Raw genomic sequence first — 15786 nt, 5'->3', positions numbered from 1 at the left:
ACTGAGCGTTTCGAGAACAAACGGTTGCTCGTAAACAGTCAGCTGAGAATTTTGTTCAATTTGCCCGCCATTGGGCAAGAGTCGGGTTCCTCTATTCTGGAGCTGCAGAGCACAATTCAAGGGTGTCTGACAGCCTTAGAGCACTCGAAGATCAACGTAGAGAATTGGGATTGCATCCTGGTTTTCTTGTGTTCTTCGAGGCTCCCCAAGTTGACCCTTTCTCTTTGGGAACAGTCAATCCAAAACAAGAGCGATAATCCAAAGTGGGTTGACATGAACGCTTTTCTTCTAGAGCGGTATCGCACCCTAGAAGCGATAGCGGAGGTGTCATCCGGCACGAACGCTCCGACGGTTCCAAGAGCCTCACTCAAGAAGGCCCCCGTCTCCAGGAAGGTCAACTCTTTTGAGAGTAGGGTGATCATTAAGACCCAGACCTGCAATTTCTGTTCCCGGGAGAATCATCCGATTCGATTGTGCCCTCGCTTCCTCCAGATGGGTGTCAATGAAAGGGTCAACCATATCAAGCGACAGAAGCTTTGCTTGAACTGTTTCGCACGAGGCCATGTCCTGGCCGACTGCACAAGTGCGCACAACTGTTTTACGTGCAAGGGTCGTCATCATACACTCTTGCATCGAGTCAACCCGACGCCGACAGTCACTAATCCCACTCCTAATATACAGTCCACTCCTTCCCAGTCAGCTAATGTGCAATCATTCCTGGCAGTTAACACACAAGGTGTTCTGCTAAGTACAGCTGTTGTACACATTTGCCATCACGGCGTTCGGCACACAGCACGGGCTCTGATCGATTCCGGATCAGAGGCTACCTTCATTTCTGAACGATTGTTCAAGCGCTTAAGGATGCCATACACATCCGTTCAAGCCCACGTCTCTGGGCTGACTCAAGTTGCAGCAGCCCAGCTCCGAAAGCATTGCCAATTCCTAATTGGCTCCCCATTGCGACCAGATCTGCAGATTGAGGCATCGGCTTTCGTCCTTCCTCAATTAGCAGGAAAACTGCCCTCATGCTCTGTCCCACAAACCATCCTCGACAATCTGCCAAGCATTCCGCTGGCCGACCCCATGTTCTATGAGAGTTCGCAGATAGACGTGCTTTTAGGCGCGGATATCCTCCCATCCGTTCTTCTCGGCGGCTCTCGTCCGAACGTTTGTGGGACCCTCATTGGTCAAGATACCATTTTCGGTTGGATCCTGACCGGCCCAGTGTCGGGCTCCACTTCTAACTCCATCTCGTCCTTTTCGACTCGACCGTCGATCGAACTCCTACGATCGGTCCTGTGACACGACCCCCCTCCAAATCTATTTCAGTTTTTTCGGCTCGACTGTCCGTCGAACGAACCCCTAAGATTGGTCCTGTGACGGGACCCCACTCTGATCCTTCTTCGGTTCGACTGTCCGTCGAACGATCCTCTAAACGCAAGGCTTTGTTAGGCCCCCATTCAAAATCGGTTCCAACACCTTCGGCTCGACTGTCCGTCGACCGAACCTACACGATTGATCCTGTGACAGGACCCCCCTCAGAACCTCTTTCTGCTCGACGGTCCGTCGAACGATCCCGGACGGAGACGCAGTCTTCCTCTGCACCGATGGCACCGGTCACTCCGCGTGGGGTTTCCGTGCCTCCCGGCACAACCTCGCGCCAGCCCAGGAGCCGACGCGACCACCCGGCACCCTCCAGAGAAGAACCACCAAGGACGTCCCGTGTCAACGTTTTCCATGCTGGCATACACCAGGCCGGCATCCACAGGCCCACTCACTCACGCTTCCGGCCCGTGCCTAGCTCCCGCAGACGGCACTTTCCAGTGCAAAGGAGTGAGCATACTCCCCACTGCGGCGGTCAGGCTACACATGGGGACTGCGACTTTCGAAGCGCGAGTTGGATCCGTGTTGTCCAGTAAGCCGCATCAGCCTTGGGCCTCTCCATCACTCGCATGGGCGCTGAAGGAGTCTGCACGGCGTCGTTGCGCTCCAAGACACACCCACTCTATCTATATATTGTCCTGCCGGGTATCCTCCCAAATTTGTTATTTTTTTGCAATCCCAATATTGCAAGGGGGGGAGAATGTTGATGCGAGCGCATTGCTAAGTGAGAGGCACACCTCCGCTCCGCCGACCGAAAAGCACTCAAAGCTTTTTCGCTCACTAGCAATGCACTCAGTGCGTAAGAATGCACTCAAGCTCCAGTGCTCTCAGCTTCTCTCTCCCACAACTCACCACCGCTGAGCCGCGCTCAGCATAGATCAACGAAATGCCGTCGGCATTTCTCTAAAGATCAGTTCTAATTTTCGCCTCTTTCGCTACGGTATAATTACCCCCCAATTGTGCGTCTTCAACAACCCGAAAAGTTTCCCAATAAATATACTATTTATTATAAGAAAAAACCGTGAGTGTTTTCATTTCGGAAAAGGAAGAACTCTTGGAACTTTTCAGCGCCCCCACGAACATATATGAATTTTGTGTTTCCTAATATTTTAAGCAATACTTATTTATTAATTTTAAGCATGCATTGAATTTTGATTTTAAGCGTCAAAAATTAAGAAATAAATGAAGTGATTTTTTTAGTTAATTTTACGCATTGCAACTTTTTTCCGTTGCAACATATAAAATTTGTACATACAAACTACACACACAAACACATATAGTATTCGCAGGCAATTCTCGATCTGATTGCTTCACTCACAATCAAATCAAATGCAACTTGATCGATGTCTGAGCTTTCGTTTGCATCGTCAGACTCGATCGTCTTTGTCGGTACAATCATTTCCGATCATCAAACCGGTATGCAACAATCAGTTTGAATCAGTAAGCAGAGCAATCAAATCAGTTGCACGATCTGTTCATTTTGTGCACGAAGCTCGATCGAACAATTTTGTTGCGATCAACTTTTTGAGTTGTGACCGGTTTGAGCGAGGCTGATCGAACCGCATCGGATCATACTCATTGCAGGTCTCTGATACATACATACTATAACAAGAAAGTTACAGTCGAGTGTGCTCGATTATGAGATACCCGCTACTCATTTTGAATAAAAGCAAAATATTGTTGTATTTTTCTCAAAATATACCGAAAATACTAAGAAATATACCAAATTTTATATTTGGTATATCGATGGAATACAACATTCAAAATATACCATAGATGACACAATATACCAGATTGCCAGCCGAAGCAACTAAGACCCCCAGTAACTAGGCACTTTTGCCAACTCCGAAAAATTACTACGCAAAGAGAAGTCATTGATGTTAAGGTACATAAAAAGCTAGAATTCAAATTATCGCCAAAGTTTAGAAATGAAAATCGTCATCAAGATAATATATAGACATAATAAAAAAATATAATATCTGTCAACAGATTTTTCTTGCCGATTTACCATGGAAATTGTGAGCCATAGTCACCATTTCTGGAATATGAACATAAAAAAGTAAAATTTAATTTGCGTAGACTCAAACCTACTAGAAAAACAAGTAAGAAAACTACTAAGACCCCTAGTAAGTAGGCGTTTTTGCCCATACAAAAGTATTTCTTTAATAACTCCCAAAATTTGTATCTGATCGCAACCAAATTCTCAGGAATCATAACTACTATAGTTATTATTGTTTATACCAAAATTCTCTATACTCTAAATACTGTAGCTTTTAAAATATTGAGGGGGCGGAAGTGGACGTGGAAAAAATTTGAAACAAACTTGATCTGCGTGCAAACATAACAAATGCTGTCGAAAAAAAATATAGCTCTATCTCTTATAGTCTCTGAGATCTAGGTGTTCATACGGACAGACACACAGACGGACAGACGGACATGGCTAGATCGTCTCGGCTGTTGACGCTGATCAAGAATATATGTATATACTTTATAGGGTCGGAAATGCCTCCTTCTACCTGTTACATACATTTCCTGCCGGCACAAAGTTATAATACCCTTCTACCCTTTGGGTAGCGGGTATGCGATCCGATAAAAATTGTGGAAGTTATTAAAGAAATACTTTTGTATGGGCAAAAACGCCTACTTACTAGGGGTCTTAGTTGCTTTGGCTGACAATCTGGTATATGTTACCGTCTATGGTATATGTTGAATGGTGTACTATATCGATATACCATTTGGTCTATTTTTAGTATTTTTTTTAGTATTTTCGATATATTTTGAAAATGATACCGCAATATTTTGCCTTTATTAAAAATGGGAAGCGGGTATCTCACCGTCGAGCACACTCGACTGTAACTTTCTTACTTGTTGACATTGATACAGACAAACCACACAAAAATAATTTCTTTCTTGGAAAGAAAATTTTGGGAAAAAATACTGAAATATGCCTGAGGACATTTTGTATATCGATATACCATTCAAACTATATAACTGAGTAGAAAATATACTGGCCAAACTAAAAGAGGTATTAACTTTATTTAAACGCAGGATTTTAGTTTATTGTTTTAACATACAAAATACTTTTTCATTTATCCTCTAGTTTTTTGTTTACTATATAAAATTATTGAAAAACAAAAAAATGCCAAAAAAAAGTACCACAGCTTATTTCAACCAGCAACTTTGCTGCTGTGCAAAGATCAGTTTCCTAGGAAAATAACGGTTCTTTATTGATCTATTGCATTGTGTATAGTATTTTTAATGCTTAGAAGTTAGATTTTCGACATTTTAAGCTTTAGATCTCAAGAGACACGCGTATTTTACAAAATAGGTCCATGAACCACAATTGAGAAGGAAAATGACGTCATAACTCCTTTAAAGAATGGATTATCCCGTCCAAAAATTTATGAAATAATGCATCTAAGTGTTTAGACGGTTCAGAGCATCATTCACGGTATTTTTTCGCGAAAATATAGTGCATTAGAAGAGCAAAAATGTACCCAATGAAATTTTTAATGAGACCGACGCGCGTTATATTGTCCGGGAATTCGGGAAAATCCAAAATTTTCGCCACCAAAATTGGCCAGTGTTATAGAGGAGGAATTGAGTAAGGCGTGCCACCCAGAATCAATTCGAGAGTACTGCGGGAAAGTAGCTTTAATGACAGTATAAGGCGCAAGAAACCGTTTATAGGGCGCGCGAATCAAAAGGCTCCTTTGAAATTTGTCAAGGAGCATGTGGGAAAGGATAAAAACTTTTGGAACTTAATCATATTTGTGGGCGAGTCCAAAATCAACATTTTTTGGCTTGGTTGGGCTTCAGCTCAGTCACGCATTATGTCGGTCCACAGCCGTAGTCGGAAAACTTAATTTTATCGACGCGACCATTGACTAGACTCAATACCTAGAGGTACTGAATGTCAATTTGATCCAAAGTGCAGATAAGGATGATTAAGGATGATTTCCACTTCTACCAAGACAATGACCCTAGGCTTAAGGCAGGAATTGGCCAAGATTGGCTAATGTGCAACTGTCGTCATGTCATGAAACCATCAGCTCAGTAACCTGACATAAATGTTGTAAAAAATTTTTGGGCCATTTTGGACCAGAACATCGGAAAAAGGCAAATTTCCAACAAATCTAACCTTAAAACGGCTTTAGTAGAAGAATGGGACAAAATTAGCCCCTATATCACAAAAAAATTGGTGGAATCTATTCCAAACTGTCTGGAAGAAGCTATTAACCAAGATGGAGGTCATACGAAATTCTAAATAGACAGTTTAACATATTTATATTTAGTTATTTTCAGCTGGTTGAAATAAGCTGTGGTACTTTTTTTTGGCATTTTTTGGTTTTTTAATAATTTTATATAGTAAACAAAAAATTAGAGGATAAATGAAAAAGTATCTTGTATGTTAAAACATTAAACTAAAATCCTGCGTTTAAATAAAGTTAATACCTCTTTTAGTTTGGCCAGTACAAAGTTGTCGGTTGGTGGTGGTTGAAATAAGCTGTGACCTACTGTATCTTATTGTTAGCCAAAGTAAGAAATTCCAATGCACTAGCAGTTTTTAACCATATTAAATTGTTTCTTAAAAATAATCTTTATCTGATCGCAACAAAATTTTCAGAAATTATAAAGACTAGCAATTATTGGGCGGTGCGTGACAAAATTTTAAAATAAATTTGATCTGTGTGTAGAAATTGCAAATGCTGTCGAAAAATATTAAAGCTCTTTCTTTTAAAGTGTTTGAGATCTTGGTGTTTAAATGAACAGACGGAAATAGCTATTTTTTTCGGCTGCTAGTGCTGATCAAAAAAACATTTTTTTGTGTCGCAGATGCCTCCTTTCGGTTCCATATATTTCCTTCCGGAACATAGTTGTATGTATATGTTCAGATAAAATAAATAAAATATTTATATGTTCACATACATATGTATTTAATTGACTTTTCATTAATTGACTCCACTTTCTTTTGTTTTGCACCATATTAAGGTACTCACTGAAACGTTCAGTTTTTACTTACTTTGTTCAAATGTCAGCTGTTTTTCTGGCATTCTTAACATTGCAGCATTAACTACTGTTGGATCTGATCGACCTTTTGAGTTATATGCAAAAATGGATAATATGTAGACATTACCCGGATGTAGCCCCGATACAGTAAACCTTGGAACTGTTGATGTAATATTTGCTTTGATTTCCTAAAAAAGAAGAATATTAAACAAAATGTATTATAGAGTTTATAAAAATTTCTAATCATAACAAGTTAAGTATCGTGAAATTTCTTACCCGTGCGACGTTCATTTGTTGTACATTATTATTTACATTTAACTCTTTTGGGTTTCCACCCCATGCCCGCCTTAACTATTTATTGAACAGATGTATGTACATATATGGGAAACTCTGTTTAACGGACGGTTGACGACAAAAATCTATGCAAAAATTTATTTTATGGAATGTCCAAAAGATACAAATACCTCATTGCATGGATGTCAAAATTAAACTTACTTTTATAATTATGTAACAAGTTACCCATTCAATTAAAAGACAAAATCTTATAACAATTATTTGAGAGCCATATAAGCAGACACATCTGTTGGCCAGATTAAAAGGCGAGTCTAGCCATTTCACTTACATACCAAACATTTGGTATGTTAATTACTCTAACGTTTGTACTTACTTTATTATTTGCATCTTGAAGCTCTAGTATAAATAGTTGTGGTAATCCTCCATTGAATCCATCGCTACAAGTTGCGGTTAATGACGTCATGGAAATATTTAATATAGTGCAATTATGAACTTGATCTGGCCGACCTTTAAAGCAGTAAGAAAAATTTCCCCAAATTAGTAAAGAACACTTATACCAAAAAAACCAATGCAGATTTCCGAAACTATTTGATTTTGTGTTAGTAAACGTGGTGAATAAGATAGTGATAACTATTTTCTATTTTCGATACATACAATAATAATTACAGTACTTATAATTTCTTAAATTTTAATTGTGATCTGACAAAAATTGTAGAAGTTATAAAAGAAATGTCAAAAAAAGTAGCTTCTCACTTGTTATTTATTAATATAGTTTCTTTTATATTTTTGAGGGGCTTCAGTCGAGTGAGCTCGACTAGGAAATATACGCTACTCATTTTAAATAAAAGCAAACTATTGCGGTATTATTATCAAAATATAACAAAATAATGTACACCAAAAATACTAAAAATATACCGTATTTGGTATATTGATATATTACTACATTCAATATATACTAAATAGTGCAAGATATACCAGATTGTCAGCCAAAGCAACTAATACTCCTAGTAAGTATGCGCTTTTGCCCATACAAAAGTATTTCTTTAATAACTTCCACAATTTTTATCGGATCGCATACCCGCAGGGTAGAAGGGTATTATAACTTTGTGCCGGCAGGAAATGTATGTAACAGGTAGAAGGAGGCATCTCCGACCCTATAAAGTATATATATTCTTGATCAGCGTCAACAGCCGAGACGATCTAGCCATGTCCGTCTGTCCGTATGAACACCTAGATCTCAGAGACTATAAGAGACAGAGCTATAATTTTTTTTCGACAGCATTTGTTATGTTTGCACGCAGATCAAGTTTGTTTCAAATTTTTGCCACTCCCCTTCCGCCCCCGCAAATCAAAAAATCGAATAACAAGCGTAATTTAAAGCTAATTTTGGTATATACAGTAACAACAATGGTATTTGTGTTTCCTGAAAATTTGGTTGCGATCAGATAAAAATTGTCGAAGTTATTAAATAAATACTTTTGTATGGGCAAAAACGCCTACTTACTAGGGGTCTTAGTTGCTTTGGTATGTTTTTAGTATTTTTGCAGTATATTTGGTATATGTTGAGAATAATACCGCAAAATATATTGCTTTTACTCAAAATGGGTAGCGGGTATCTCACAGTCGAGTACACTCGACTGTAGCTTTCTTACATGTTTAAATATGTTTTAAGTATTAGCTATATGTTCGGGGTTTAACAGTCCAGAGGGCAAGGTCCGCACAAACTATTTAAGTAACAAGCTCGCGATAACCATAAGCACACTAATGTGCACACTCGACTGTAGTTTTCTGACTTGTTATTTTAATATTTGCGAGTTTCTGGAATAACTTTTATAATGTTTATCTGATCGAATCATAAATATCTATATATATATACCCAATTGAACCAATAGGCTTTTTTTCAAACAAAAGTTTGGACTTTTACCGATAAAAGCTCCATACAGTTTTTCCTTGTGTGACCACGTTTGATATTAATAGAAGATTAATTAAAACCCTCAGCAGAAAAATTTAATTAACTCGTGAACACTTTCGAACAATTATTTTTCACAACTTTCGACGTGGATTATCACTACAAGAGTTTATCAATAAACTTAAACCTTCGTATGGCGATGAAGCTCTGTGACAAACTGGTTTAATGAATTCTAACACCAATCGACCATATAGGTCTTTGAAGACAAGCCAAATCCAACGAAAGTTGTTCGTGGAAGAAGCGTTTCGACGTAAATGGTCGCCTGTTTCTTTGGTAAAACTGGTCGTGACTGTTTCGCCTGAGCAACATAGGACGGTTAATTATGAGTGGTACACCCGAATTTGTCTGCCTGAAGTCTTCGGAGAAATTCAAAAACCGAACAGGAAAATACGGATCATTCTGCACCATGACAATGCGAGCTTCCACACATTAGCTCAAACCCGCGCCATACAACCCTGATTTGGCGCCCAATGGATTCCTTTTATTCCCGCACATAAAGTGGAAAATGCGTGGTCAACGATTTTCATCGCTATAATATGCTATTGAAAAAACTATAGTTTGGAGGTGCCTCAATCGAAGTGGAAAAAATGCTTTACAATTGATTTCAGCGCATGCAAAAGCGTATAAATCTTGCTGACGAATACCTTGAAAAACGATATATCTATTTTTGATGATAAATACTCGTATTTTCATTATTAGGCCAGAAATATACATAGTATATAGCAATCCTCATATAGAAGTGCAGTTTATAAAAAGACTATAGGCATATATTATATATCGCGGCACTGCGACTGTATTTATGAAGGACTTTGACGTGCTGTTTATTGACTTTTTTATAAAATTCTTTGAAGTTATAAAAATATACCGCACAAGAAGAACAATAACAACACACGGCAACATTTCATCTGTCTTTACATATTCGGGCAACTTTTACAGTTTGTTTGTAAAACAAGTCGCACGATGGCCCTAATTTAAACATAATAACTATAACAATTTTACCTGCGGCGATTATATGAAATACACATGGAATCCGCTGTCTTCCGATTTTGTTTGTTGCTATACAAAGAAGCGTTCCGTAGTCCAGTTCAGTTATTGGAGTATACGTTACAATAGAAGTTGTACCTGAAAAGATTTCATATAATTTCAGACTAAATGTAAAATTCGCGTTATAACTTTTTACCAATGCGGGAAATATGATTTGTCGCAACATCAATACTTTCAGCAGAGTTGTTGAAGGTCCAACTAAAGTCAACTTCCTGAGGATTTGCATCAACAACACATTTTATTTGTGCGTCTTCCTGTTTTGCTACCCCATATATCTTAGGCTGATTTTGAGCACATGTAGGAGCATCTATTTATATACAAAGAAAGTTATGACTTTTTATAAACCCTTTTTACTCATTTGCTTCAAACTTACACAATATATTAAGGTTAAATGGTTCGCTAATACCCTCTCCTTCCGCATTAAATCCGACACAGGAATAATTTCCGGCAGTGGCTCGAGTAACTCCTTGTAAAACTAGAGAATGGTTACTTATAATAATTCCTTGCGAAATATTATGTAGTAGTTGATGGTCCTTTAAAAAAGAATAATTATATTTTATTTGTCATAAAACTTAATAGAAGCGCGAGTAAGAAAGTTAAAGTCGAGTGTGATCGACAGTAAGATACCAACTACCTATTCGCAGTAAGAGCAAAACTGTTCTTAAAATACATAGATATATTCAATTATTATACTGGCGAATTCCCATAACTCATGCCGGGCGTTTCACCTAGAAATTTGGCCACATCACAATGCGGAAATAGTGAGTACATCATTCTAAACAACTATAAACATATACTATATACTACAGTATAAACCTTCACGTAAACAGTTAATTATTTCTTTTTCTTCGCTTTCCCTTATCCTTACATATTTCCTTAATTTTTATACTCATTAAGTCGCACGCTCTCGCATTCGCAGTCGGACGTGTTTTTTTTCTTCCCTCTTAAATTTGTGATTTTTCATTAAATTTCATATTTATTTACAATTAATAATACATTAATTTTACTCTCTCACTTGTGTTTAACTACAGATCGTTAAATCGCTGTGTGCTTTCGTGTATTTAGTAAATTATTATCATTCTTCTGAAAATATAACAACAAATTGTGTGGTCAAACTTTGCTTTGCTTTGTTAGCAAAACAATTCTGTTTTCGTTGCCGCTTCACTTTGTTTTTGTATTTTTGTTTACTTTCACGCTCTTCTTTTTTCACTTGCTATTCTTTGCGCTCAACGCTGTTACAATAGTTAACTCTCCCTCTCTTGGTGTTGTTGTTGGCTATCGTCTATCTTGCGTCTCGCTCGACCCGCGCTTTACTCTCAGTGCTTGTGCTTTGTGCTCTCAACGCTCTTTAGAATAGTAACTCTCCCTCTCTTGGTGTTGTAGTTGCCTACCTATCTTGCGTCTCGCTCGACCTGTGCATACTCTCTGTGTTTTTGTGCTCTTCGTAAGTACAGATCATATTAGTTTGCAAATAATTTATCTATTTTGATTTATTTCTTTTTGGTTTTTTAATTGGTTTAATAATATTTGTTTTAGCAACATGTTGGTCTGCTATAACAAGAAATGCCGGGTGCCAGTTGGTGCCAAAATGGGTTTTGTTTGTTGCTGGTTATGCGACAACGTTGCACATGAAAAATGTGCTGGCTTTAACGGCCGTATTGTTGATTTGATTTCGGCCAAGTCTGGATTGAGATGGACTTGTGAACATTGTAGGGACTCTGAACGCGATATTGCTGGGTTTATACGGCAGACGCGAACTGGGTTTAAAAATATATTGGCGGGCTTTAAAAAACTCTCCGATAGCTTTTCTGCTTTGGATTCTGGGTTTAAGAGTATGAAGCTCTTGACCGAGTCTCCGAAGCGTAAAAAGGCCAATACGCGTCTGTCGATTACCCCAATCGAGCTTTCTGTCCCAGTTGATGTTCCAAGCTTATCTATACCACCTGCTGGGGAATTAATGTCGTTTAGTTCTCCGTCCCTCAACCTTCGGTAGCTTTGATGTTCCAGATCATGACATTACGTCATTAAGATTGGAGTCTCCTGCTCCGGCTTCGATTTTGTTGTCGACTGAGATGGAGACGGTTGAAGAAATTCAACCATCACCATCCTCTGTTGAGATCGTTAGTGCTGTAACGATAGAAGATTCGCCTCCAGCTCCTACCTCAGTTGTCCGCAACACATTAGTTGCAGTGCCACCTCTTAAGCAGATTTTCGTTTCAAGGCTTTCCCCTGATACGACATCTGATGATGTTCGGGCTTATATTAAGTCCAAATCCCAAGCCAGGGTTAAAGTAGATAAATTTAATTTCTCGTATGAACGAGAGATTTCGTCTTTTAAAATAAGTGTTCCGGCTGAACAATTTAGCATGATGTGCAGTAAAGAGTTTTGGCCGGAACACCTATTAGTTAAAGAATTTGTTGCGAAAAGAAAAATCGGTCTCCGGTTTCTCTTCCTAGTAGTGGCAAGAATTCGATTTCAAAGCCTTCTTCTATGTCTGTCAGTTCAAAAAAACTAACATCCTCTTTACTTCTTGGCTATCAGAATGTAAGAGGTATTTGTAGTAAACTTACTGACTTATATTTAAATAGTGTATCTTTCCCTTTCAATGTCATTGCATTTACTGAAACTTGGTTAAAAAAATTACATCCTTGATACGGAAATCTTTTCTAGTAGATTTTCCGTATACCGACGTGACCGCAAGGTACGTCGCGGTGGTGGGGTTTTAATTGCAGTAGATGCTCAATTAAATTCAGAGTTGATTGATCACACTTCTGACATTGAGCTAGTGGCTGTTAGATTATCCTTTGGTAGTTTTAACATTTGTATTTCTTGCTCATATATCTCTCCTGCTTCAGATGATGCTTTATATTTAGCTCATTTTTCTATTATTAATAACATTTATAATATGCTTTCTGATCGTGATCACTTTATAGTCCTTGGTGATTTTAATATCGCTGGGGTGTCATGGCATTCCGCCAAGAATCTAAATGGACTTTGCCCCTATGTTTCTCATGTTATTATTAATAGTCTCTTTGGGGTATCATTGTCTCAGATTAACGGTATTCCAAAAAGCTTAAACAGGTCTCTAGACCTTATTTTTGTTTTAGACCCAGATTCATGTTCTCTATCGAGAATATCTCCTATATCTTCCCTGAAGACCCTTACCATCCCACTTTAGAAATTATGTTGGAGCTCCCATTTATTGCGTCAGAGTCGAGCGTACGTTGTGGTGAGCTTTCTCGTTGTTTTCGGAAAACCGATTTTGAGAAACTTGCTCTGCTTATATCTCAAACTGACTGGTCCCAACTTTCGTTGTCTACAAACTTGGATAAAGCGGTTGAATTTTTTTTATTCTACTTTAAACTCGCTATTTGATGCTTGTGTTCCATCAAGTATTCCACATTTGTCTGATAAACCCTTATGGTTTACTAAGAAATTATCGAATTTAAAAAATCGTAAGTCGAGATTTTACAAAAAAATTCAAGGGAACTGGCTCTTCTTTTGATTTTCTCCGCTATTCTGTTGCTCAAGCTGCTTTTCGCACTCATAACAATGAGTGTTATAATAATTATTTGAGTAGGTGCAGAATAAGATTTCAGCGTGATCCAAAGCGATTTTACGACTTCGTTAACTCGAAGCGTAGATCCGCGTCATCACCAGCATATATGTCTTTGGAGAATATGACAGTATCTAATGGTCATGATGTTGCCGATTTATTTGCGGACTTTTTCCAAACGACATATTCTGTCCCAAGTTCTCAAAATTCCTTTTCTTATCCTTATCAGTTAAATTCATCTAATTGTATTTTGGTCCTTTAATTACTGAAAGCTCTATTTTAACGGAACTATTGGCTATAAAACCTGTTTTTTCGGCTGGTCCGGATGGAGTACCTAGTTGTGTGCTAAGGTATTGTGCTGGTAGTATCTGTAAACCGCTTTTTAAATTGTTTGAATTATCCGTTAACTCATGTTCTTTTCCTAAAATCTGGAAAAAATCATACATTATACCTATCCTAAAAAAAGGGAGCAAATCTAATGTTCAAAATTATCGCGGTATATCTAAATTGTCTGCAATTCCGAAAGCATTTGAAAAAATTATAACTTCTCAACTGCAACATCTGTGTAAATCTATAATTTCACCTTACCAACATGGGTTTGTGAAGTCTAGATCCACTTCTACTAACTTATTGGAGTTCTCTTCTATTGTAATTAAAGGATTCGAGAATAAAATGCAAACGGATGTCATTTACACCGATTTTAGTAAGGCTTTTGACTCTGTTAATCATCACCTTTACTGTATAAGCTTAATGTTTTAGGGTTTCCTCATAGCCTAATTGAGTGGATATCCTCATACCTTTCCAACACAATTCAGAATGTTTATTATAATGGTTTTGTATCTAAATGTGTTCAAGTCACTTCTGGTGTGCCACAGGGCAGTCATTTGGGTCCTCTATTGTTCACTTTGTTCATAAATGATCTTCCTTATGTAATTGTGCATTCCCGTGTACTTATGTACGCCGATGACGTTAAGCTTTGCCTGACATTTAATGATAGTCTTCCGAGCTCACTGTTACAATGTGACGTTAATCGTCTAGAATCTTGGTGCAGAGTAAATATGTTACATCTGAACTGCAATAAGTGTAAGTTTATGACCTTTTGTAGGGGTTCTTCCCAGTTAAATAACTATATGTTATATGATACTCCTCTTGAGCGAATTGAAGGTGTGAATGACTTAGGGGTTTTGCTTGATGCAAAACTAAAATTCGATAAACATATTCTGTCTGCTGTAAATAGGGCCATGGGTGTTCTGGGATTTATAAAACGCTGGTCGAAAGAGTTCAATGATCCCTACATCACTAAGACTTTGTACGTCTCACTGGTTCGTCCTATCCTTGAGTACGGATCTCTTGTCTGGAATCTCCATTATAGGGTTTATCAAGATAGGATTGAATCGGTGCAGAAACAATTCTTATTATTTGCTCTTCGTAGTTTAAATTGGAATCCTAATATTAGATTACCACCGTATCGAAGTAGACTTTTATTACTAAACCTTCTCTTTCTGACCGTAGAACTATGCAAGGTGCTGTTTTTATACAGAGACTAATTAATGGTGAAATAGACTCTTTGGAGCTGTTAAGTCAAATTAGTTTTGCAGTTCCTGTCAGGATCACTAGGAATTTTCTTCCTCTGCTCATTTCACGTAGATCTACTAACTTTGCTTGCCATAATCCCTTCCGTATTCTGTGTGTGAACTATAATAATCTCAATAACGTAGTTTGCTCTAGTAAATCTATTCCTTTGCTTAAAACCTTATTATTAGCTTATTTATCGAGTATTTAATTATTATTTATTTTATTATACATTTATTCTAACATATTTTTAATCTAATTTAATTAGCTGTCCAGCGTCTTTTAATATTTATTCGCGGTTTTCGTTTAATGCATGCTGTTTACAAATTTATTTTGTTTTGTCCGCGCGTCAACAAGCCCGTGCTTGGTATCGCTGGGCCACTTGATGGTACTGCCGTTAGTACGTCAACGTCCAAATAAATTACTCCAAGGGTAGAAGGGTATTATAACTTTGTGCCGGCAGGAAATATATGTAACAGGTAGGAGGCATTTCAGTCCCCAAAAAGTGTATATTATATATTCTTGATCAGAGTCAACAGCCGAGAAGATATAGCCATGGTCGTTTGTCCGTCTGTCACACGAACACCTAACATAGATCTCACAGACTAAGTTAAAACATAAAACTAACATTCGGCGTTAAAATAAATTCAAAATATCGCTTAGTTTGGCTAGTATAATGATTTAAAGTTGTCGGTTAGTGCTGGTTGAAATAAGCTGTGATCCACTGTATATAAATACATTGTTGATCAGCGTCAACAGCCGAGACGCTCTAGTCATGTTCATCTGTCCATATGAAACACTGGATCAAATTTTTAATTTTAATTTTTAGTCGTTTTAAAAATAATTACAAGCCTAATTGATCTTCTGGCGGTATAAAGAACGAGAATAAACCAATGAGTCAACTATTTTTTTCCTTTTGCAAATAAAATCCGATTTAATGTATAAAAAGGAATTTAC

At 37.8% G+C, this 15786-nt stretch overlaps 1 protein-coding gene across 1 annotated transcript in view; it reads right to left on the bottom strand.

The window, feature by feature from the left end:
- LOC133837204 (hemicentin-1) overlaps window positions 1-15786 on the bottom strand; it is a 188392-nt gene that overhangs the window by 16639 nt on the left and 155967 nt on the right. The window contains 5 exon segments of the mRNA XM_062267880.1: window positions 6407-6581; window positions 7061-7194; window positions 9656-9778; window positions 9837-10007; window positions 10074-10233. Of these exon segments, the coding sequence (XP_062123864.1) occupies window positions 6407-6581; window positions 7061-7194; window positions 9656-9778; window positions 9837-10007; window positions 10074-10233 (763 nt within the window).

This window comes from Drosophila sulfurigaster, chromosome 2R (assembly GCF_023558435.1).
Source record: "Drosophila sulfurigaster albostrigata strain 15112-1811.04 chromosome 2R, ASM2355843v2, whole genome shotgun sequence".
NCBI lineage: Eukaryota > Metazoa > Arthropoda > Insecta > Diptera > Drosophilidae > Drosophila > Drosophila sulfurigaster.
This window is presented reverse-complemented; position numbering and strand designations above follow the sequence as displayed.